General features: G+C 39.5%; 1 protein-coding gene across 1 annotated transcript in view; it reads right to left on the reverse strand.

Annotated features, from left to right (window-relative positions):
• The window catches only part of DCC (DCC netrin 1 receptor), a 957,719-nt gene that overhangs the window by 88,916 nt on the left and 844,065 nt on the right, over positions 1-24,738 (reverse strand). The window contains exons 16-19 of the mRNA XM_081150263.1: positions 23,574-23,669; positions 18,027-18,199; positions 13,171-13,309; positions 8,752-8,859 (exon numbers count right to left, since the gene is read on the reverse strand). Of these exons, the coding sequence (XP_081006389.1) occupies positions 8,752-8,859; positions 13,171-13,309; positions 18,027-18,199; positions 23,574-23,669 (516 nt within the window). The remainder of the gene's footprint in view (positions 1-8,751; positions 8,860-13,170; positions 13,310-18,026; positions 18,200-23,573; positions 23,670-24,738) is intronic.

Genomic DNA, 24,738 nt, shown 5'->3' on the forward strand with positions numbered 1-24,738 from the left:
TTCTGTGAGGTTGGCAGGGGCAATGTTGCCTTCTTTCACAGAAGATAAAGCTGAGGATGACCCAAGCTAGGGGCCAAAAGGCTAGGATAATATCCTCTACTGTTAGGCTAAAAATCCAACACTATTTCCCCTAGTTGATCACACCTAGGAAAAAAAAAGACAAGGTATTTCTGGATATTGTAGGTTATCTAGTTACTATCTCAAATGTTAATTATCATTTGGTATCATTTACCCTCTGTGTTAGGGGATGTTACCTGAATATTAGTAGGGTACTCAGTGGTGATAGTCTAATATGCACCCAAATAAACCCAGATACCCCTGTAAAATATTCATATTCTAACATTATATTTAGCCAATATGTAGGCTAGCTTTTATTTCAAAGCATTAATTCATGATTTTGTGTTACGCTATCAGATGACTGTCAAAGAGCTCATTACAGGTGTCTTTGCTATATGAGTGTAGCGCCAGCCTCCATTTCTGTCAAAATTCTGCACTGATGGCTGCATCAGATAGGCCACAAGTGCCCCTAAGTTCTCTTCTTAAACACTGAATACATTCTGTGTAAATCACATTTGTAAAAACAGTGGGCTTTCTCTGATTCACCGATTCCTTCCTTTTGAGTCCTGCTTGTCCTGTTTGGACTGGGGACCCTCACCCATAGATCTCGCCATGGTTATGCCACGAGGTTCTCTGACTCAGGTTAATTCCTCTCCCAAAATGACCACGCAGACGGCCTGCCCGGCAGCACAAACCCCCGCTTTAGGAAGAGCACAGGGAGGTCTCCCTACTATGCTTATTCCCACCCACCTCGTAATCATTCTCTCCATCCAAATCCTCCCACCCACCAAGGTCTGGTTCAAGCTACATAGAACATATAAAACCTTCCCCTTGAGTGAGAATTTTTTTTCTGTAGACTTAGCAATACACTTCAATAAAGTAAAAGAACATTTATATAATTTTTTTCATCATTCATCACTTAATGCCATAGTGACTTACAGAATTATGCTTGGGTTTGGGGGATGTGTTCTAGACAATGAACTGGATCTTTCTTCCTTGTGATCCTGTAGGGTTAAGCACTGTTGCCAACTCCAAGATTCAGAAGTCCATTTCTCTTAAATTCAGATCAGTGATAAAAACCTGTTTCTCTTTTGCGTTAGCTTTCACCTTTTAGCAAATTTAGTGTTTCCCAAATCTGCCTAGTTATAAGAAACACCTGGTGACTGGGTACAAGTTATAAAACATAGGTCCCAAGAGAGGGCATTTTGATTTAATAGGTGTGGCAGACAGAGTCTTTGATAGCCCACCAGTGACTCCCAGCTCCTCGTAGTCACACTTTTATGTAATCCTTTCTGTCTGAGAGTAGACGGGAAGACCTTGGTGGGAAGACGTAAGTCTTTCTTTTAACCATTAGAACACAGCAAATGTGATGAAGCATCACTTCCATGATTACGTTACAAGAGATTATGACTTCTGTCTTGCAAGTAGACTCTATAGACTCTCTCCTGTGTTGGCTTTGATGAAATAAGCTGCCAGATGGAGAGGGCCATATGGCAAGGAATTGAGGATAGGTTCTGATCAACAGCCAGTAAGAAACTGAATCCTGCCAACAACCACATAAATTGGAAGCAAATATTTCCCTAGTCAAGCCTCAGATGAGACATCTGTCTAGTCAGAACCTTGATTGCTGTCTTGTAAGAGACCCTGAAGCACAGTACTCAGCTACGCTGTGCTTGGATTTCTGGCCAACAGAAACGGTGAGATAATGAATGTGTGTTGTTTTACGGTGCTAAGTTTGTGGTGATACTGTAATAGGTAATACAATACATTAAATGTAACCCCAGTAATCTGTACTCCAGATGATCAGTGTTTAAGCAAGGTCATGAATCACTGCTTTAGTTGATATGTGGAATCTGTATATACGTTTGGCATTTGTTGATGCTGCAGATATGAATGTCTTAAGATGCAGAGAGCTTAGGAGAAGATAAAAGACCAAGATAAAGAATTCTGCAAAACTTACAAAGGTTGTATGACTCCTCCTCTCTCTGGTTAATATTAAAATTGGAAGACTATAACTCAAAAGGGATTGTAAAGTATCATGGGATAAAACAGTTGTTTCTGACTCATGAGTATCCATTCATTTATAACTCAGCCCCCATGATCGGCACCAATAAAATCTCCTGATATTCTTTGAGCCAGAGTAGTCTCCATTCTTGCCCCCAGAGAATTATATCTATTGAACAGAAGACCTGGTATTCATAATAGTTTTTTTGTTTTGTTTAGCTTTTATTATGTGCATGTCTTATCTCTTCAAGAGAATAAAAACATTTCTTTAGTTCAGGAGCCATATCTTACATTTTATTCTTAAAAAAACACACTAATAAAATAGTCTTTACATAATAGGTATTGAAACTCACTTATTGAATGAAATCCATCAGCCAAGAAGCATATAAGTTTTACATTCATGACATTTAATGAAATTGTTAAAGTTTTCATGGGCTGTTTTAAGTGCACGATGAACCTGAAAGTTTGGAGAATTGTGTTTCCATCATAGTCAGCTACATTTTTTTCTTAATTTTCTTCAGTTATCAAATAAGAATAAAATATTAGCCTTCGCTGTGCTTTTTTTTCTATGTAAAAAAGTACTAAATTTAGCATTTAGAATGGAATTCTAGAATCAAGTAAGGTTGAAGATGCAAGCATCAGGTTCTGACCATTTCATATTGTATTTGAGCTATTTCCTGTTACTGGTGGGGAACCCTTTTTTTTTTTTTTTGGAAATTTGAGAACTGAGATGGGGAATCAAAACACATTACATAATTCAAAACTAAAAATCGGCCTTAGAGAAAGCATACAATTTCACTTAAATATGTGAGTTTGGTGTGTTTGAAGAATATTAAATCCATTATTAAAGTCTTACTTTATAGATTTCCATATAACCACATAGGTGGGAATGAATCCCTTGGTTTCTCACTACTTTTCTGTATCTCTATATTCATTTCTCTGTGTCCAAGTCTCTGTTTTTCTTCATAATTTTCTCTTATTTCTTTCGACTTCATTTTTTGTCTCTTACCCACCACAGTTGGTCATATAATGAAGTATTATATCTTGTCATAGGTTGTAAGACCTGGGATTGCTAATTGAGTACCTAAGCTCCCGCACATTGGAATAACATGTGTCTAACTACATATAAAATGTAACATCATACATGTAATTTTGACTCTACTTATACACATGGGTAATTGTAATTCCAGAAGCAAAGGGTCAAAGTGTTCAATGTCACCTCTCTCCTCTCTCGGGTCCTCTTTCATACTTCTTGCCACTCTTTACTGATCCCCTTCCATGGCTCAGGTCGACTGCGAAGCACAGGGAAGACCAAGATGACCCCTACCAACACGGAGGCCAGCCCAGTCATATCATTTTTGCTTTAAACAAAATGATTCCACTATGGAAAATAGTGTGGAGTTTCCTCAAAAATGGAACTGCCATTTGACCTAGTGATCCCACTTCTAGGAGTATATCCTAAGAAGCCTGATAGAATATATGTGCCCCTATGTTCATTGCAGCACAATTTACAATAACTAAGATCTGGAAACAGCCCAAGTGCCCATCAGTAGATGAGTGGATAAGAATTGGTAAATTTACCCCTGGAATACTATGCAGCTGTAAGAAAGGATCTGTTACCCTTTGGGACAGCATGGAGGGACCTGGAGAGTATTATGCTGAGTGAAATAAGCCAGGCAGAGAAAGACAAATATTACATGATCTCACTTATATGTGGAATCTAATGAACAAAATAAACTGACACACAAAATAGGTCCAGAGACATGGAAGCATGCAACAGGCTGATGAATCTCAGAGGGAAGGGGGAGTGGGGCAGGAAGAGATTAACTAAAGAACTTATATGCTTATATGCATAACCCAGGGGCAGAGACAATAGTAAAGAGGGGGCAGGAGTGGGAAGGAGGGGTCAGTGGTGAAAAAAGGGGGACAGCTGCAATACTTTCAACAATAAAGATAAATTAAAAAAATAAAATCTGAAAAAAATGACACTAATAACTGTGTATATAAATAGATACATAAGGAAGGAAGGGCCCATTTCTTCCTTCTTTTTGGTAAAAAATAATAGGCAATGAATTCAGGGATACCTGACCTCAAGTCACAACTTTAACACTAACTAGCTTCGTAAACTTGAACAACTTGCTTAATCGAAGTATGTCTCAATTCTGTCACCTGAGAGTAAGTTGCTGTGAGATAATGCATTTTAAGAACCTAAAATATGTGGGGATTTCTATTAAATTACCTTCTACATAGTAACTACTTAGTAAATGCTCCAGCATTCATTCCTTATTCCTTCCTTCCTTCCTTCCTTCCTTCCTTCCTTCCTTCCTTCCTTCCTTCCTTCCTTCCTTCCTTCCTTCCTTCCTTCCTTCCCTCCCTCCCTCCCTCCCTCCCTCTTTCTCTCTTTCTTAATATTAATAAGTCTTAAGGAAGGTGCATATTTGGAAGAGCTCACTTGTTGGTTTCAAGTGAAGCAATATATTTAATAGCAACTCAATGATTATTCTACCCAGTAAATATTTATTAATTGTCTACTATGTGTTAAGAATATTGTTGCTAGGGAGAAGACATTGGACAAAATCTGAAACCTGTTCTCATAAACTGTCAGACGTGTCCTATGAGCATTTGCTTTTCTTTCATTATTACATGGTGAGGAGACAAACAAGAAGAGTCAAGATGACCAAATTTCCAACTTATGCAACCAGGTGACCTGCAGAGGCTTCGGAAATGATGGCAGTAAAATACGCAGGCAAATATGATTTCAGTGTGAGTGCCCAGTTGGGCCCACTTTCCTGGATAGTCTTAAACCTATTATTGAATATAATGGTGTATTATTTAGCTGGATATGGTGGGAGAAAGAGAGGAGAGAGAGAGGAAGAAGGGGAGAGAGAGGGGTTGGGGAACAGAATGAGGTACCTATAAGACAGGCAAATGGAAATACACAATATGAGATTTTATATATATATCTAGATAGATAGATATATCTGTCTATACATATATATATATATATATAAATCCTTGGACTGAGATACAGATTTAAGAGACATAAATTTGTGTTCACTGAAGCCCTGGCTATTATATAGACACTTTTGCAGAGAAAGTAACAAAGAGAATAAAAAGATCTACATTCTGGAAGCAACACTTAAGGAACAGGTGGAAGAAATATCTGCTCACAAGACTGAGCTATAGCCTAGAAATGGGAGGAAAAATCGTTAGGTGATTTTACAAAAGTAAAGAGAGAAGAGAATTTGAAGGAACAGGTACTGGAGTAGAGCATCAAATGACACAGAAACATCGAGTATAACCTTTAACTTTAGATACCAATAATAAGAAAACAATCTCTGAAAATCTAACTCTTCCCTGTATCTATGTTGATCTCTGATCTTAACTAATGTTGGGTGCTGCATGTATTTAGATCAATGTTTCACAACTAGCTGTATTAAAATCACTTGGAAAAAAATACCCTCAAACCCTCTTCAGATAAATTAAATCATAAATCAACTGAAAAATCACTGATTTGGACCAACAGAATACTAATCAGTTGGAGCACAACATAGTGTAATCGTTACGAGTATGAACCTGAGTTTTAAATCCTACTGTGTGGACAGAGCTGACTCTATCTTGATGCTAATAACCAACTTAACTTCTGAATAAATGAACCCAGCCTGACCTCTGACCCCCCTCCTATTCCCTTTGGTGAACTCTGGAATGAGTACAGATATGTCTGGCTAATCATGAAATTTTCATTAATCCTTCCTGTGGGGCAAGATGCCTTTGATTTTACCTTTCCCTTGACTCACCCTGGTGCCAGGGCCTCCTGGTGTGGGACCTCTTGGCTCCCCCCGACCACCCACACATTCCTCTCCAACACGTAGGATCGTCTCTAAACAGAGGGTGGTCCGGCGGGTGGAAGACGAGGAAATCTGGCCATGCCACAGCCCCCCAGCACCCAGTTTCTGCACGCAAGTCAATTCCCCATTCAACTCATTAACGGACAAACTGGACTTGTCCGCCTCAATTCTTTGGTCTCTTGCTCTTGAGGTTTTGGGGGGGCTGCTTTGTAAACATGGCCTTTTCTCTGAACACCTACTAGCTCTGGTTCTATGTGTTTACTTGACTTGAGGGAAGTCATTTACCTCGGGGAGGGCCTCTATCTCTTCATTTCAAAATGGGATAACTGGAATACATGAACACATCACAGCAAAGGGCTTAGCAGAATGCCAAGCGTATAATAAATGCTTAATTCACTTTGAACCACTTTCTTCTGCAAGTGTCAGTCCAGATTCTTAAGCTGCCAGTTTATGACCAAGGGATTTAAGCACTGAAATTACCTGGGTCTTCTCCTTCATCTTCTTTTATTTTGTTTAATCTTTTTGAAGCATAAATATTTACAAGTTGATGATCTGGGTTCCACGCAAAGCCCATTAGTAAAGCCTCTTCCTAGAGTGGATTTCAAATTGGAATAATAACAGCTCATTTGTCTCAGTACTTACTGGGCATCTGGGACTTTTCTCGGCATTTTATTACAACGATTCTACAAACAAGGTTCTATTCCTGCCCTTATTTTGTAGATGAGAAAGTGAGACTCTGGGAGGTTAAATAACTTGCCTGGGCATCTCCCTCGGAAGCTCGGCTTCTCAATTCTTAACCACCCTGCACTACGGCCGTGTAGCTGCAAGGACTTGGGGAAACAAGGAAACAGACGCAGGAAGGGCGCTCCTCCCTCCCGTGGCCCGCACCTGCCCTGACCGGGAAAGGGCTCGCGTTTCCTTTGCACTTTCATGAGAAACCGAGGGTAGCAAACCTGGGCTTCTGCCCAGTGGCGTATTCTGAATATTTTATCGTTCTAATTTCTCAAAGTAATTTGATTGAAAGAATCAAAACATGTATGGAATGGAAGTTGTCATAAGGGCTTTTAGTATTTGCTCTCCATTGAGTTGGGTCAAAATATCTCAACTTGAAAATCACAGCTTGGTCTTCATACGTGAGCTAGGCTTTCCAAGGTAAAAGGTACTTACCGCCTCACATACTTTTGCCACACCATCGTCAGAGAATGAGTTTTAGTTTTGGAAGCTATTATATAACTACATAAAATGTGACGACAAGGCCTCTTATATATACACACTGTGATTTTGGCACCCTAATTTTTTGCTTAGATTAATTTGGATTTTTTCCATTTTTTTCTCTTGTACGGCGAAATAAAGCTTCCTTTCAGAGTTGAAAACACATTGTATTGTTTCCATTGCCTCTTTGATGAGATTTATTTAAATAAGAGTGGAGAATTGGGTAGTACATGACTTATTTTATTCTTTAAAAAAATAATTTTTCCCCACAAGAACTTGTTTTGATTTAGAACAGAAAAGTTCTATTCTGGTTTTTTTTCTTAAACTTATTATCTGTTGATTTACCATATGTTTGTAAATAAGTTTGTAAAGTAACAAAATAGTCATCATGTAAACCAATCAAAATCTACGAAAGTACTGAAATGGAACCAATGAAAACAGATCATAACACTGAGGAGAAAATAAGAAGAAAATTAGAATGAACCAGCCTCTGTTTTAAAAAGTCTGGCAGTGTGACAACTGAGCATATAAGATTTGGGGAATATTTTATGTCCCTCTTCTTTTTCCATATTTGTCAGCTCAAATGAAAATTCTGTTAGCTATTGCACTAAGAGCAATTTCCTAGAGAAAACAAGTCTTCAACTTATATTTGCATCACATTTGGGATTTTCACATTACCTTTCCATTTTGTAAAATTCAGAAAGTAACTCACATAAAGTAAGACTGTCATCTGAACTATAATTTCCATGCTGTCTTTGCATCACAGAATGACTGAATTACTTTGCTAATCTATAATAGTGTTATCCACGTCTTGTATGCAAAAAAGAAAAAAAAAAAGGAGTGACTCTTACATGTGCCTAACCCAATGGTTCAAGTTAATTAGACTATAATGTGCGCATTTTTAGTTATACAATATTTTTCATAATAATTATATGCTATGGAGACATCTATTAAAAGACTAAAGTGATCATTTAAATGCAAAATCCCTGATAGAACTCCATTATATTTTTCATACTAAATTAACATTATAGTCTTCTAATGGATGCTTTAATTAGGCATTGATGTTATCAGCAATATTTGGCAAAATAAAATCTGTCACTGTGAAATACTCATTAAGTTCCACTTCTGTCAGTCAATATTAAGTGTTTTCTGAACCTTAGGATTTAAGTAAGAAGCTAAAAGCTAAGTGAGAAACTGAAGACATGCTCAGACACACCTGCTTCCTCCTTATGTGCCGCACAAAAACACATGCTCTTTAGGTGTCTTTTGTGTTTTATCACTGCCAAACAACCAGCTTCTTTTTAGTCACTCATGCTCAGGGGCATTTCATTAGAAGGCTGTCCTCATGCTGCACAGAATAAAGAACAAAAGGCCTATACTAATCGAAATACACGTCTTTCAGGAAGCAACTCAACTCACATGTGCATGTGGGCCTGTTTGCATGCGCCATTAGAAGAATTCCCAGGTCAGCGCTGTCAGTGAGGGCAAGAAGCAAGGATCAGAAAGGATCAAGACATCAGCTGAGATGCCGGGACAGAAAACTGATACTCAAAAGGCGTGGGCAGCGCCCCCGTGGTAAGCGATCACACGCCAAGCAGAGCCACGCTCAAAATAAAGCTGAGACGCTTACCAGTAATTTTCCCATTGGCTTCCAAGGGAGGCTGCCAGCTCACAATGACACCGCGAGGCTTCCCTTCTCGAGTAATGACTGTCAGATCCTTGGGAGCAGAGGTCGGGGCTGCGAGGGGAACAGAGACAAGGCCTTGTCATTGGATGTGAAAGAATACAGACATTTATGGGACTTCTCATCGCGGTGTTGACACTCAGAATCTATCGTGCAGTTTATCACGCTTATTTTACCATTTACAATTCCTCTCAAGTACGTGAGTTAAATAAGCAAACAAACAAAAATACAGAAGTTAACGCTTCCTCATGGAAGTGAAATGACTTCCCAAGGAGCGAGAGTAAGTGTGGACACGGAGGGAGAAAGTATAGCTGGTGTTTTCAAGTGAGCACTGCACGAAAAAGGCGAGGACGTAAAGAACAAACACGGGCACACACTTTGTGAGGCTGACGGCTACATGTCTCCAAGAGACAGAATTCTGTTGTGACTGTAGGGTTAGAAATGAAACGTCACCTAATTCTATACTTCCTTAAAGCCCCTTGCCTAAGAAAATAATACATTTAAAAGCAGGTCAAAACATCTTGTTTTGGTAACAGACCAGTTATCTCCTAACAAGAAGGCAAGGAAATCTTTGAAAATAGAGCAGGTGAGGAATTTATGGTATGAAATTAGATGGTAGGGAACCTTGTCTTCCTTAGAGCAGAATTTGTCACCCCAAAATATGCCTTTTTGGTATAGGACTTATTTTAGGCTGATGTAAATACATAGAAGCTTCATTTCTTTAATATGACTTTTTCTCCTCTATTTCCTTTTCATTCAAACTGACCTCATCTGCCCCCTTCTCCCTTGCACATCCACTCTCTTAAGCATTAAGCCTCAGGACGCTGAGGTTTTGACCAGCGTCAATTAATCTTAGGAACAAAGTCTCGGGTCTGTTGACCACAGAGACAGAGTTCGGTCAACCTAGAGACAACATGTAGGCCTCAGTTGTGTTTCAGCTCCAGGCCCAGAAAAGCAGCGAAATCAGACAAAGTGACTTCATGGGTGACATAAGGACCAGATGCACTGATCAAGGATCCCCTACCCTGGTGACGACCAACCAGTAGACACCACGACCCTGAAAGGACACACCTGGAAAGCTGTGAATGTTGGCACATAGAGATTCTGGTATTGGGATCAATGGCTCAAATGTTTAGAAATATCATATGAAATGCGCACTATTTCCTAATATTTGGAAAAGAATGTGCTCCTAACCACTACAGTTATCCTACTGAGCCAAGCAGAACAGCTCTGTTCTGCTCCTCTCCAATCTCATGGGTTCTGCCTGAGGTGGTCTTTTAGAAATTCTTCATTGACTACCCATCCTCTTTGGAGTAAATGTAAATAAATAATAATAAATGATAAACACCAGGCCCTGCAGGATGTAAACCATACTTTTTTTTTTTTTTTAATTCTCACTGAGGATATTTTTCCATTGCTTTTCAGAGAGAGGAGAAGGGAGGGAGGGAGGGAGAGAAACATCGATGGGAGAGAGACACATGGATTGCTTGCCTCCCACATGTGCCCTGACCAAGGCTGGGGAATGAGCCTGCAACCAAGGTATGTGCCTTTGGCTGGAATCAAACCTGGGACCATTCAGTCCGAGGGCCAACACTCTAACTACTGAGCAAAACCAGCTAGGGCAAACGTTACTTTCTTTTACAGCCTCACTTCCCCTTCTCGTCCCATGAGTTCCAGTCACTCTGAACCATTTGTAAGTGTCTCTTGATGACATCTTTCTGATACTTGCTTGTGTATTTTTGTACATGCTGTTCCCTTCCTTTGGAAGGCCCTGGGATGGGTACCTGAGGATCCACCCAGGCCTTAGCTTAAACATTACTTCTTTGCTAAACCTCCCCTTATTTCTCTAGGAGGAACTTATACTTGGATGAACTTGCCCAAAATTCTGTGATTATATTTCTCATGTTACTTCAGGAATAAAATAAATATTTTTCTTCTCTATTAGATTATAATTCTCTCAAAGATATAGATGATTACAAATGAACAAGATGAGAAACTCATAATTAATATCTCAGTTGACTGGACAAGTACTGCCCTGTGGTTTGTCTGGTTCTCATTTTTTCCCATGCTTGAATTTAAGTGCATGAATGGAAGGTAACATTCAAGATTTAGAAGATTTCCAGCCATGGAAACTGTACTGAACACTTGTTATTTGGACTGTCCAATATCCAATCCCTTCCTCCTTCATTTAGAGAAGCATTCGGCTCTTTTCTTTGGTAACAAGCTCTCCTCTGTGTCATGTGAATGTCATGGCCTTCACCCCACTCTTTCCTTAGCTGTGGGGTCCTCTCTTCTGGGAAACAGAATGTTAATAAAAGGAAGAAAAACAGAGAGTCAAACCACTGTGACGGCAACACCTTGAATGACAGTCCAATAATTCTTCCTCTCTAAAGACTGGGGGTACCCCTGGTTTCTGTCCCTTCCCAAGACCCATCATTTCAGGTGTCTTTGCAGTTATTTTTATTTTATTTAAGCTAACTAGAAGCTAATTAAGTATTCACCACCTGGGCAGAATGCAATGTTTTATTTCAAGAATCTGCCTCCCGCCCTTGTCTTTATCTTGAGCAATTTCGGCACAAGCGCCTACCAACGCAGCCTAGCAAACCCTGAAGTCTCCTCTTTCACTTCATTTCCTTCTCACAGTTATAAAACCTGCAGACACGTGTGAATTACTTCTTGCTTCTCATGTGACCCAGAGATCGCATCCACACGTTATTTACACCTTTGTGCCGATCATTATCTGTTTTGACAGTCACCCTTCCCGCTCACCACATTTCTAAAAGTTAATATCTTTTTGCCAGCAACGGGTCTCACCCATGGTGTCCCTACAAGGTTAGGCAGTTGATGAGAAATCAACAGGGTACATTTATCGAGTCAGATGCTGGGGGGCATTTCATGTTTATGAAAGGGAAAACTGAGTGAGGTTGCTTGCTTTCAGAGGAAATTAGTACTTCTCTTTGACTCGGGGAAGACTAACTGTCTTAGTGGTTTATATTCCACTCCTTCATCTCATTTTAAGTAAAAAGAAAGAGAGGAGCCTTTACCATCCCGATATAGCACATAACTCATTCAGCTTGTCTTAGTTTTCAGAAGATGTGAACATTAGCATTCAGGGCAGAATTTTCAGAGAAAGAGTTAATACACGTAAACATGTCAAGTAGAAGAGGGGGCTGAAACTAAATCAGACAAACTGCAAAACTTCTTATAGAAAAAGTAACCACGAAAATGTAAAAATACAGTGAACTCTCTGAGTCAACACAGTAGTCAAAGATAAAAATTAGAACTGCAACGCCATGGGCAAATTCTAGCAGAAATAGAAAATCAACTTCCCCAGAGAAAAGTTTTATTCTTATATTAAAAAAAAAAATGGTATGATATAATATCACAAAATCAGTCAAAAAGCACGTTAAGCCCTGGCCAGTGTGGCTCAGTTGGCTGGAGCATCATCTCATGCACCAAAAGGGTGCTGGCTTGATTCCCAGTTAGGGCACATACCTAGGTTCCAGGTTTGATCCCCGGTTAGGGCACATTCAGGAGGTAACCAATCGATGTTTCTCTCTCACAATCAATGTTTCTCTTTCTCTCTATTTCCCTCCCTTCCCCTCCCTCTAAAAAAAATAAAATAAAATAAAAAAATCAATAAAGACATATCCTCAGGTGAGCATTTAAGAAAAAGCATGTTAACCCTATATTTTCAAATATTGGCTCCCTGTGAATTATGAATGCCAAGTACATTGCATGTCTGTCAAGGTTATAAACTCAACCTTTATGATCCACAGTAAAAGTGACTGGTAAAATTTACAGTAAATTGTTTTTACCCTAGATTTGAACTACCTCAAATTGCACGAAGGTTTTCCATTGTGTTCTCTTATTTCCAAAGAGTGAACATGACCACCGGGAAACTGCTTCCCACATCTAGCGGAGGTTATTTAGGATAAGCATCCATGAGACTACAGTTATAATGCAATATTATATTTTATACCTAATGTCTTTCCAAAAAAGTAAATACCTACCATGACTGCTGATCAATGACACAAATGCTTTGGACAGAGAGAGTTCAATGCACAAATGTCTGCCTTTATGTAAATGCATTAAAAAGAAGATCTCTATTTAGATCCCCTGAGTTAATGCCCAATTAAAGCCAGATTACTTAATCCATTAGGAATTAATTTTCTTCTCTCCTATAACGGGGAGGATAATATTAGTTATAAAAGTGCTATGAACTATAAAATTAAGATCTTTTACATAAGGTACGGTATAATTTAGACATCAAAATGCACTACGCTGCAAATTCCACAGAACCTCGGAAACACCGTAACGACATATCGGAAGGGGAAACTTTGAAGCCGGCCTCTCTCCACGTACCTGCTTCGTAGGTGGTGGCATGTGCAGTCATGCTCCACGTGCTTGACCTTCTGTTTTTTGTTACCATGACCGAGAACTCGTACATTGTGTTCGGTTTGAGGCCTGTTGCTGTGTAACTCAGGGATGTTGTGTCTTCTGACTATACAAGTGGGAAAGAAGCAAAGAGAAAAGGAAATGAACTCTATCAACTTGGTAAAGCAAGACATGTAAAAAGACCATCAAATAAGGCAATAGGAAAAGAGTCTAGACAGCTAGGACGCAGCACTGACTTCACATCCTTCCTGTCAACTGGTTTACAGCAGCTGACTGGACATCCAGAAGGTGATCCACCAAAGCAGGCGGTTTGCTGTTTCAAGGAGCAGCTAGCTGACGCGTCTTCCCAAGTGAGGCAATAACCATGGCGACAAGACCAAGCCTGTTTCCTTCTGTCTGTCAATTTCATCTTTAAGGTTATCTGCACTGATTTTAACTTCAAGATATTTACAATAATAAAAAATTTTTAGTTTTTAATGCTATGCATTTTACAAAGATCATCATGATAACAACACTAATTTTTCCACTGGTAATAAATTGATTTTTAGAGTTCTGCTTATGATTTTTGCAAAGAAGCTTTATGGTACACATTTTTAGTGGTTTAAGAACCTGTTTGGCTATTATAAAGAAAATGGACAGAAGCAACGTTGTGCCATGTGGTTTTCTTTTTTGTGCATACTTCACAGGAAACACACATTTAAGTTGGTCACTAAAGCAACTGACCAGGAAGAACAACAAATTGGATAAATATAAAAGCATTACATTAGTGTTAATATTATTTGTGTTCTCAATCTGTTTTTTGTTTGTTTTTTGGTATTTTAAACAACAGGTTAAAGATATTTTAGTAGAAAGTAAATTATCTTTATTGCTTACTCAAAAGATCAAATGGTAATGAAGTAAAAAACAGGGCAATCTTTCAGGGTAATTCATATTTCCCATATGATCAGGCAAATTTAAAACTTATTTATATCTCTTATAAATATCAATTTATGTTTGGTATTTAGATCTTTATCTCCTTCCAAAGTTAAATATTTACTTTGACTTTTATATTTATTATATTTGTTACATATCTATGCCTAGAAAACCAAGGAAAGCTCTCTTTCCCCACCTATGTCATACCTATGTGGTATGTATTTTTTACTCTACTATGAATCCTCCTTAGATTATAGCTGTGAAAATCTTACATTTCATTACAAAAACAAATAAATATTTAACTGTACAAATAACATTTTGATGATGTGACTGTCTATCCTATTAAAGCAATGACCTCATAAACATCTCTCAGAAGCTCTTCTTAAAAACAGCTATAAAAATGTGTGCCCTAAATAAATGTGTAGACTCAGAAAGATGGAATCCCGTCAACTAAGACACAAAATGGGCAGCTGTGTCTGTCATGCTGATATATATTACTTCCAATCTTGCCCTTCTTCACTATTATCACGAATGCCTATAAGTCTTAGAGATGGGAATAAGGGGAGAGATGTGACCATGAGAAATGTTTAGCTAGGAAGGAAGGATCACATATCATAAAACTAGTCTCTTTGAGCATCTTAGACACCAGTGGCATCTGGGAGGCCACTAAGCAATACTGTCCTTGTTTGTGGTCTAGAAGGACACACTTGCATTCTATAAATACCACGAATTCGCTGAGTTTTCTTAGGAACCTCATGGACAGTTGCTGCTCAACATAAATCGTGAGCCTAGAAGTACCTTGGGGAAATCATGACCAGTTATTTTTGTGAGCATAGAATACCCAGGCACTACCTGTCTAAGCCTCAGTTTCCTCATCGATAAAACAGAGATAACCACAGTACAGACCTCATGGAATTATTTAAAGTGTGAAATAAGCCAAGTGAAACATAGTGTCTGGCCCAGAGTAAGTATTAAATAAATGTTGGCCACAATATTCCATGCATTGTTTAATGCTCTGTATAATTTTAGGCACGTGTCAAATTTCATTTTGAGTTGTCAGCATCTTGAGGGCAGAGACGGTCTTGCACACCTTTGTATCTCCTGTAACACTCATGCTACATCTGGTAAACACTAGTCAGTAGTCAAGGACTCTACTGGGAATCAAAATTCATATAAAACATCATGTGATTAATGTTTCATAGAAAAGAAATTATAGGCTATTTCTCCACTTGACAAAGAAAATCCATATATTGAGTTTTGGACAATGAAAATATGAATGTCTGGATTGTGGCTTGATTTGGGACTTAATGAAGGAGAAAGGTACCCCTGTGAGGAGAGCCCTGGGTATGCCCTCAGGTGATCCTGAGTTCCAGCTCTAGTTTAATGGGGAATGTTTGTCGAGTTACACAGCCTATTACGTCTTCATACACACAGCTACACACATACTTAACTGTGAAGAATCTTACTTATCCTTTTTACAGTAGGTGTGACTATCCCAATCATATACATGAGAAAAATGGGATTGAGCAAGTTAAGTGACACGACAGGACACAGTGAAGCCAACTCTTGAGCCCAGGTCACAGGACTCCATGTATGTCTACATTCCCTCTATCTTGTGTATGCCCTGCCTACCTTAGAAAGCCGTAGCGGTGAGTGAGATGAAATAATAGCTATGGCAGTGGTTTGAAAAGTTTGAAATGCAAAACCAAAGCATTCTATGACCATTATTTGTAAAATCTAAATTTACTGCATGTCTTTCTAGTGGGTCAGATATGTCCTACATACAGTTACCCTTGCTATCTCACCTCCCAACTCTTTCTTCTAACGCTTCTTCTCAGGGGTAGATGTAGACTGCACATGTGTGAGAAGAGGGGTTGGATGGTATTAATTGGAAGACTTGGGTCAGGGAAGGCGATGGGGTGAAAAACAGTTAAACTCATTTTCTATTTCCAAACTTCAATCCATGAGAGAAATCAGCCTCTTCTTACGGAGGACAGTTTTGGGTTGGGCCTCACTTTCCAGGCATTCGTTGTGAAACTCAGTAATTCTGTATCTGCTGTATTAACTATTCAACTGAAATTACTTGCCCCACTCAAGAAATTTTGGAACTCAAACTGTTCTGCAGAGAACAACCATTGTCCCTCAGAACATTTCACATACTGGCAAAGTACCCAAGGCCTTTTTGTGAAATGATTGTAACAAAGTATAGCAATTATGATCATAAAATTTTTAAAGTCATCATTTTAAAGTAAACTTAGAATTGGGCAATCTGTATATAAAGAGATTTTTTAAAAATGCTACATATGTTTCATTGGTTGTCTTATCTGATCATGTTACCTCTATCTATAGTTCTGTTGAGTCTTAAATCTAATACTATAAGGAGATGGATAGGACACTTATAACAATATGTTCTATCAATGATGCTATTTGGACTTGCCTGGAGAGTTTTTCCAAATACCTGACCTAGCAGGGTGGCAATACCAAGGAAAACTTTTTTTTTTTAAAAAATGATTTCAACTAAAAACTGATTTATGATGAAATGTGAATTTTATTCCATTTAAAAGTTAAAAGAGACTAGAAGCAAAATGAACACTGCTGCATGAGGAAGGGCTGACTTACAAAACTATGGGTGGGATTTTGCTTTATCTTCAGGGTCTTTATAGTCAGAAGTTCCCAAAGGATATGGTCATCCCCTAATCACCACCGGGTGGAGGCTGGATTAAGCAAGATGGCAGTTTGTTGGCAAGAGCACTGGATAAAGTATCAGGAGATCCAAATTCCCCTGAAAGCAACCTTTAGGGAAGGGATATAGAAGCTGGAGTGCCAGAGGTGAGCTATTGTTTACTTGGTTGTTGGGTAACATTTATTCCCTTGTATTCAAAGCTACCTTATTTATTCCACATCACCATTTTGTAGGCTTTATATTTTAAATGTGTTCTCATATATTATCTCTCTTGACTAGTTTATGAATTCTTTGGAATCTATCTATGGAGCCTAGTGTATTACTCGTTCTAAAATTAGAAAGAATAATGTTAAGTAACAACTAAACCATGTTTAACTGCACATTTCTAGGGACATAGTAGGTGCCAGATAATCACTTGCTGATCTGCTCATTTTTGTCTACATCTGTGTATTGTTTGTATATACTAACATTGTGGCAGGCTTAGGCGATAACAAAGTTGCCCTGGTATATAACAATTTGTTGCAATTCCTGTGGCTGGCTGATAGAGATTTGAAATTATTAAGGACAATGCCTCAATATGTATTTCAAAGGCGCTCTTAGGGGGGTTGTGAAATGACTGAGTGATAAGACAGGAATAAGGAGCCTTGCCTAGTTCCTATTAGTTAAAGGAGAGTGTACACTGTGGGTTTTCTTTATTACATGAGGGCATTTCAAGGCTAAACAGAGGAAGTAGAGCTAATGGCTTAGAGTGCTTTCCAAAGATATTATAAAAATCTTCCAGTTATGTATTCCCAGTCACATTCACTGTAAGATAGGTCCTCTGTAACATTAATAGGGTTGCCTTTGGTGTCAATCCAGATTCCAAATGAAAAGAAAGACACCAAAATCCATCCAGAAAATGAATGTGGAGCTCTGCTCTTTTCAAAGGAAAATGGGATTCCTTCCTACAGTATTATTTATTTACCAAATTATTTCTGCAAACCCAGCATCTGGTGGGATTCAAATACCATTTTGCATCTCTTGATATTTTTCTACTGTGCTTTAGAATTGTTTCTTAAGACACAATCATTCCTGTGCTAATTTTAGCTACTGAGTTATTAAAATGCTTTGTTTTTCCATGTAGTGTCACTGTAGCAAGACGAGTCATGACTCTCAGAAAGCACATAAAACAATGTATTAAACAAACAACAGTTCATTTAAAATTTCATACAATCAATGAGAATTTCACCTTGTATTTTGCATTTGCAGAAAAGCTGGTCCTCCACCGGACAGTGTAAAGCCGCACCTCGGACGTTTTTTGGTTCTTCGGGACAGAGTTGTCTGCCCAGCTGACCCTCACAGCATCATGGGTTAGAGCCACAGCCTGCACACCTACTGGTGGGAGCATGGGGGTGGAGGCGTCTGGGGCCGAGGTGGGGAAATCATCAAGCAAAGGGTAATAATCAACCGGGTCAGTGGGGTCTGGGTTTAAAAACCCCCAAATGAAACAAACAAATACATACATAAATAAAAGTTACAAAATAAATATCAGTGGTAACACATCACAATGAGTTAAATGCATGGCAATAATGATGAAAGGGAACGTGAGAAGAACAGAAAAAAAATACAATTAATTCAATCGGAAAACTCATCGGAAACAGTATTGCTATATTACAACAATGACTGTTTTCTATAATGTACTCATTTCCTTGGAGCGGCTTTAGCAATCTGACTTTCATTTTCAGTTATATTTTTAAAAAGTCCATTTCTTCTTGAAATGTTGCCCATTACTTCTTCAAGGATCTAGCATGGAAAGTATCAGATTTAGAACTACACAGATAACTTAAGATAAAAAGGAGAGTCCAGTTTATTTCTGCCTGCAAATGAAATATAAGCCTAGCTAATACCTGGTTTTATATTGTTGTTCATTGATTTGTTTCCTTCCTTTCTAACTTGATTTTGTTTCTCTAATGTTTTCATGATCGCTTAGCTTATATCTGCATAAATACTGTTTAGGCAGGAAATAAGCAAGAAATAAGACCAAAGGGCTCTTAGGTCTACAACAACCTGTCTATGGCTAAGATTGCACAAAACCGGACTGGCCAAGTCCACGGTCCACATCGTTCGCTGGTTAGTCTGATAATTAGGCTTCAGGTACTATTGGTGTAGCCTGTTTTCTTATATGGAAATCCTTACAGAAAGTGTCGAACTGTCCATTTTTACCCACATTCTTATATAGTCAACTAAGCTTTTAGTCTTTTCAGGCATTTCTGTTTTCTACAGTCTGTGTTCTAAAATTTCAAGTTCCATGGAAAGACTTTGTATTACTGGGTGGGGAGACAGAATGAGCTACCATGTGTACACACATACTTTGATCAATAATATTGCCAGAATCTGCATAATGATGTATGTGGTTTTATAAAATTCTCTAGAAGAATCTTGTATTCATTTTTATGCTGGGTATATCAGAATCAGAAGAACTTATCTTGTAGCCTTAATAAGTGTCCAATTTTGAGCCTTTTATTTTATACCTAAGATATTTAAATTTTTAATAGTTTACCTTTAAATCATGTAATGTGCATTCTCAGTAACCAAAAAACGAGACAAGCTCTCAGGCTGGGCATACGATGCCATTTGGGGAGACGAGACCTGCTGGAGTATAGAGTATTGGAAGCAGTGTGCACACAGGCTTTATATTTTTAAACAGCCTAGTTCCAAGTGCAGCGGCTACTGGCAGGTTCTGATGATCACTTTGTCCACGGCATCTCACATGCGGAGCCCCTACTCATCCCTCTGTTTTCCAATGAATTATTTAGGAGTTTACTGGGCCGTGTTCTTTGGAGCAAAATATAAAACCCGAAAACAAAAACAACAAAAGGAAAGAAAAAAAAAAACGAGAAAGAGAGAAAGAAAAATGTGTGTTTAAAATTTAATGTCAGAGCCCAGGCTTTCTGTATTTCCTTCGACGTGTCTTTTTATTCAGGGCTCCTTTAAAGCCAGATGGATTTATGAAATGATGAAGGGGAGCGAAAGACACTGCACCTCCAGGAGGGTCCCAGTCAGTCGGCAGGGCCACAGTGGGGGGGCGTCATCCGACCTGTTTCCGTTCTTAGCTGGCTTTCCAAGAGGAGTGCCATACACCTGGGCGGCCTACTCGAAATTACAAACTCCTTTTTGACCAAGCTACGTTAATGACTTACCCTATGTGTTGTTTCTTTGCTTAATCTAATTTTGTTGGTAAACCTACATTAACTTGGTAGCCTTTTGCAAAGTAGTGATTCTACTCTGAGAAACGGTAACGCTCGATCCTGCTCTTTCTGAATGCCAGAGGTGTACTTTTTCATGACTTCTTGTTGAGTTTCTTGAAGCCTCGGTTTCAAAACGCATCCCTCAAATTCCAAGTAACGCTGTTTGAGGGCACCTATCTGTGGACTTCTATAATTCAAAGATTTCTCCTTTTGGACCAATTTTTCTTGACTATTTTAGGGAATCTTTTTTCAAGCATGGTTTGTCATTCTACTCATTGCCTCCTTTACAGCTGCATTGTTTAATATAATAGTCACCAGTTAGAGAAACAATTTAAATTGAAATGAAATAAAATTTAAAATCCACTTTGGTTGCACTAGCAAATCCCAAGTGTTTAACGGTCACGTGAGCTTGATGCCTCTCCTACTGAAGAGAACGGATACAGAGCGTTTCCAACAAAGCAGGATGTTCTAGCGGGTAGCAAGCACTGCTCTAAATTCATATATGCTAAATATATTGCAAATTCTCTTTTCCTCTCAGTATAGAAACTGAGTAGTTGAAATAAAAACATCCTTTTTTGCTAAACAACTTCTTTTCTGTTTTCTTTATACTCCTGGGTGCCTTATATGCCATTGATTTTCAGGGGTTATGTTCAAGAGAGTAAAAAAAAATTAAAAACAAAAAAAAAAAAGACAAAATATAGCCTCAAACTTTCTGCTAAAAAGAGAAACCTACTCAATTCCTAATGGATGTTTTAGTCAGAGCCCTTGAATTTCTCAGTCAATATATTTATATTCTAAAAGAGCTTTTTCTAAAAAAAGAGCACGATTTTACATCTGGATTGTACTTCATCTAGTCGTGGATACAACGGCTGAAAATAAATAAGTTCGAACCACACGCCTCATTATTCCCCTTCCCTCTTCCCTCCTCCAGGCTCAAAATGTCCTGTCCTCGTGAAAACAAGAAATAAAAGGCTTTACGGCAAAAATGAAACGCTGCCCACCCAGCTGACCCGGTGGCACTGTCCTCAGCTCCGATACTGGTGTTTTCGGGGCGGGTGGGCTCGGGGTGCGCCGACACCCGGCGCACGTGCGTGTGGACAGCCCGGCCCGGGGCCTGCTCTGGCCTGAAGCACCTGCTGCCTCTGGACTGTTCTTTCCTCTGCACCCGCCTCCTCCCAGGCCGCTCACGGGCACACCCCGCAGAAGGGGAGGCAGGCGACGCATCGTGTGTGGCCCCAGGACGCATTTATTGATAGGGCGCCTCCCAGAACCTCAGCCCTTGGCTCCATTTACTTGTCCTTGATTCTCATGACGTGTGGAAGGACAGCAAGTCGGCCCTTCCAGGGCAAGGGCGGGCTCTACTTTCCCAAAGGGCGGGATCATTCCTGCCTCTTCAACCCCACACTGACTTTTCTTCAACGAGAAAATTCCTCACACAATATCCGACTTTTAATTTCTCAGATCCATGAGGATTAGAGTTACGTCGGGGGGAAAACCTGTCTTCTGGATCACTGGCGTCTGAGCAGCCCCTCTGGGAATGCCACGTGCTGAGAATTAGACTGACAACGATGCTAAGGCGTGGGGCTTAACAACACCCGCAATGCTTCCTTCTGAGCGACTTCTCTTCAGTTGATCGGAGCTCTACTATTTCTATTACTACTACTTGCTGCTCAAAATTGTGTTTATTTTTTGGTCACCTAAGTGATCCTTCTTTGAGGGCTTTAGTTTTGGTAATAATAATAATAATAATTTTAAAAGACTGGCGATAGTATAATTTTGTGTGTCCTGGTCACAAGCTCAGTCACCACGCCAGTGAGCAGCAGGCACCGACAAAGTGGGCTGCTATCTCTCGGAGAACCTTGCTGCCGGCAGAAGCGGAGAACGAGGGGAAGTGGAAATCCCAGACACCCATCCATCGAGTTATCTTGTATTTTACACTCTGGATCTCTACTGCCTCATCTCTCTATATTTAGGGATAATATGTTTAATAGTAACATTTTGAAAAGTAATAATTCTACTTTAAGAAATGCTAATAACTCAATCCTGCTCTTTCTGAATTTTCTAATAGCATATTTTTTATGACTTGTTGAGTTTTTTAGAGTCTCGGTTCCAGAATGCATCCCTCAAATTTCAAGCAATGCTGTTTGTCGGGATTTGCCTCTGAACTTAAATAATTCAGAAGTACTTCTTATTTACCCTTTTGTGGAGCCCTGAGTCTCTTTGAAAATACAATGAAAGATACATACTGTCCCCACAGATAACAGCATATGCTGACATATACCCAAATTTCACATACCATTTTGGCAAATTATAGACCTTGAAACCAATGGCCAAAAAGTCAAAGGGAATCTGGAATAAAACTTTGCCTTACTGGAAAATCTGGGATCAATAAAGTGATGCTCTGCTCTGGAGACAATCATGTAATAACTGACTCCGCGTAACAACTGCGTATCCTCCAAATAGTTTATGAATGGGGCTGGTGAGTGCAGAAAACAAACTGCACAAAGTTCACGTAAATTCAGGTGGTAGCAGAAGTCACAGGATCCCACTATTTATTTTACGTTCATTTCTTCTTGCTTGCTTGTCAGGACTTCACACTCAGGCACTTAGGAATTTCCCCATGTCCTCTGCCGCTCACTATCAAATCCTGCCCTTACATCTTTCATTCTCATTATAAGTTATCTGAGTTCTGAGGGTTGTGGATTTTGAGAGGTTGGGGTCACAGTGTTCAAAAGTGTTCATTAAAGAGATGAAAACCTTGGGTTTTACTTTCAGATTTCAGACATAAGACTATTGGGGGTGGTCATGTGACTTTCCGGTGTCTCTGAACAGACCACAGAAGTGTCACTTATTCTGTTTTTTAACAAGCCCGGCCTTGCTCACAAATAGTTTCCACGAATGGCTCGGATTTCACTTTCTCACCCATCCTCCTCTTAGTCTTCTGAGTCCATTTTCTCTGGTGTGTGGCCTTTACACACCAACACACATAAGAATTCCTAGAGGTGACAAGCCCTGGAAGCAGCCAATCCCTTAATGCCCAGAGGCCCTGGACGCTATGGGGCGACATGTAGGTCCAACTCAGGAAGAAGCCACTGTGTGACTCGGCCCAGGCCAGTCCAGCCCCAGGAGGGCAGTTCATCTTTGTCATATAGGCTTGAAGGACCCTCTCTAGAGAAGCAAGTGGCCCTTCACGCACTTGGCAGCCTTTGTGCAGAGACCCTTCTGTCAAAATTGCACTGATGTGAGACAAGCTGCTCAGGAGAATGAAGAGTGATATCGGGGCACCGAAATATGAAGAGCTTGAAGGAGAGAGAGTGGGAGCTCTCTTTCCCTAAGTCCACATACTAATCTATAGGCTGAATTTCTCTACTTCAATTTGAAAACCGAAAAAATAATAAAGTTTGTGTGTGCATCTACACACATTCCAGTAAGGCTTGGAACATGACTACATATATTTTTTGTGTTTTATTTTGCTTTCGTTTTTTATTTTTTGGTCATAACTCAAACACTGACTACTTGTCACGACAGGATTAACTCTGGCGGCTCACCTGTTATAGATCTGGTGGTGGCGCTTTCATAGAGAGGGACGCCTTCTCCTGCGTTATTGAAAGCTTTTAGGGAGATTACATAATGGGAGCTTGACTCTGGAGGAAAAAACAGAAAGAATATGAACATGTTGATTTATTTAGTGTACTGAAGTACTCAGGGTAAATTAAATTTAATAGACTCTATTAAGTACATTGCGGATTAAAGATGAGTGAGTTTGATTCTGGGGGGAAGGCGGCAGTGTTAGCACTATACTTTTCTGAGCTTCCTGAATCTTCACATAAAAAGAAACTGACCGACTAGATAGGAAAGCAAAACATTTGATCATTTCCAACAAAACCAGGTGCCGAGGTAAACTCTCAAAGCCTAAAACACAGGTGGATGCAGGCAACTCAACCAGCACCTTGGGACACGCCTGTTACCAGCGCTGTGCGGGAGGAATCAGAGGGAGGCGTCCAGCCTGAGGCATCATAACTAAACCATCACCAGGCAATGCCAGGAAGAGCAGCAGAGCAGCCGAGAACAGTGAATACAAATTCCCCAAATTAACCCGCAAAGGCTCCTTTCCAGGCCACGGCTCCCCCTGAGGACAACCAACTCGAAAGAGATTTAAAATCTGAGCCAGACAGAAGCAATAGAAATGAAGGGAAGAGAAAATCCAGATGAAAGTAGGAAAGAGGAATTGTCCCAACACTTAGAAAAAACAGTGCATCAGTTTTAGTGCATATCAAGGGTTGGCCAACTTTCCTGCAAAGGGCAAAGATAGTAAATATTTCAGCTTTGTAAACCACTCTGTCACATATTTGTGTTTGTTTCGTTTGCTGACAGCACTTCGGATATATGAAAACAATTCTTAGTTCAGTGGTACCCAAATGAGAACAGGACCTGCCGGGCTGGCATGTGAGCCCTGGTCTAATGGAAACAACAGGCGAGGAGCTCTGTGTGCTGAGAAAGGTTATGTGAACTCTGGGAGTGTCAGGAAACAAATCACAGGAAAGAAAGCAACAAAAATCTGTTGAGGTTAAGTAAATTGCGGATTAATTTCTTACACAATAAAATGAGGAGTGTATCATTCATGTAGACAAGTACACACATGCACACACATACACAACCAGGATAAAAATTACACAAAAAAATAGTTCAGACCTGCAAGTCACCATCTCAAAA

Source organism: Miniopterus schreibersii (assembly GCF_964146895.1).
Source record: "Miniopterus schreibersii genome assembly, chromosome: 10".
Classification (NCBI taxonomy): Eukaryota; Metazoa; Chordata; class Mammalia; order Chiroptera; family Miniopteridae; genus Miniopterus; species Miniopterus schreibersii.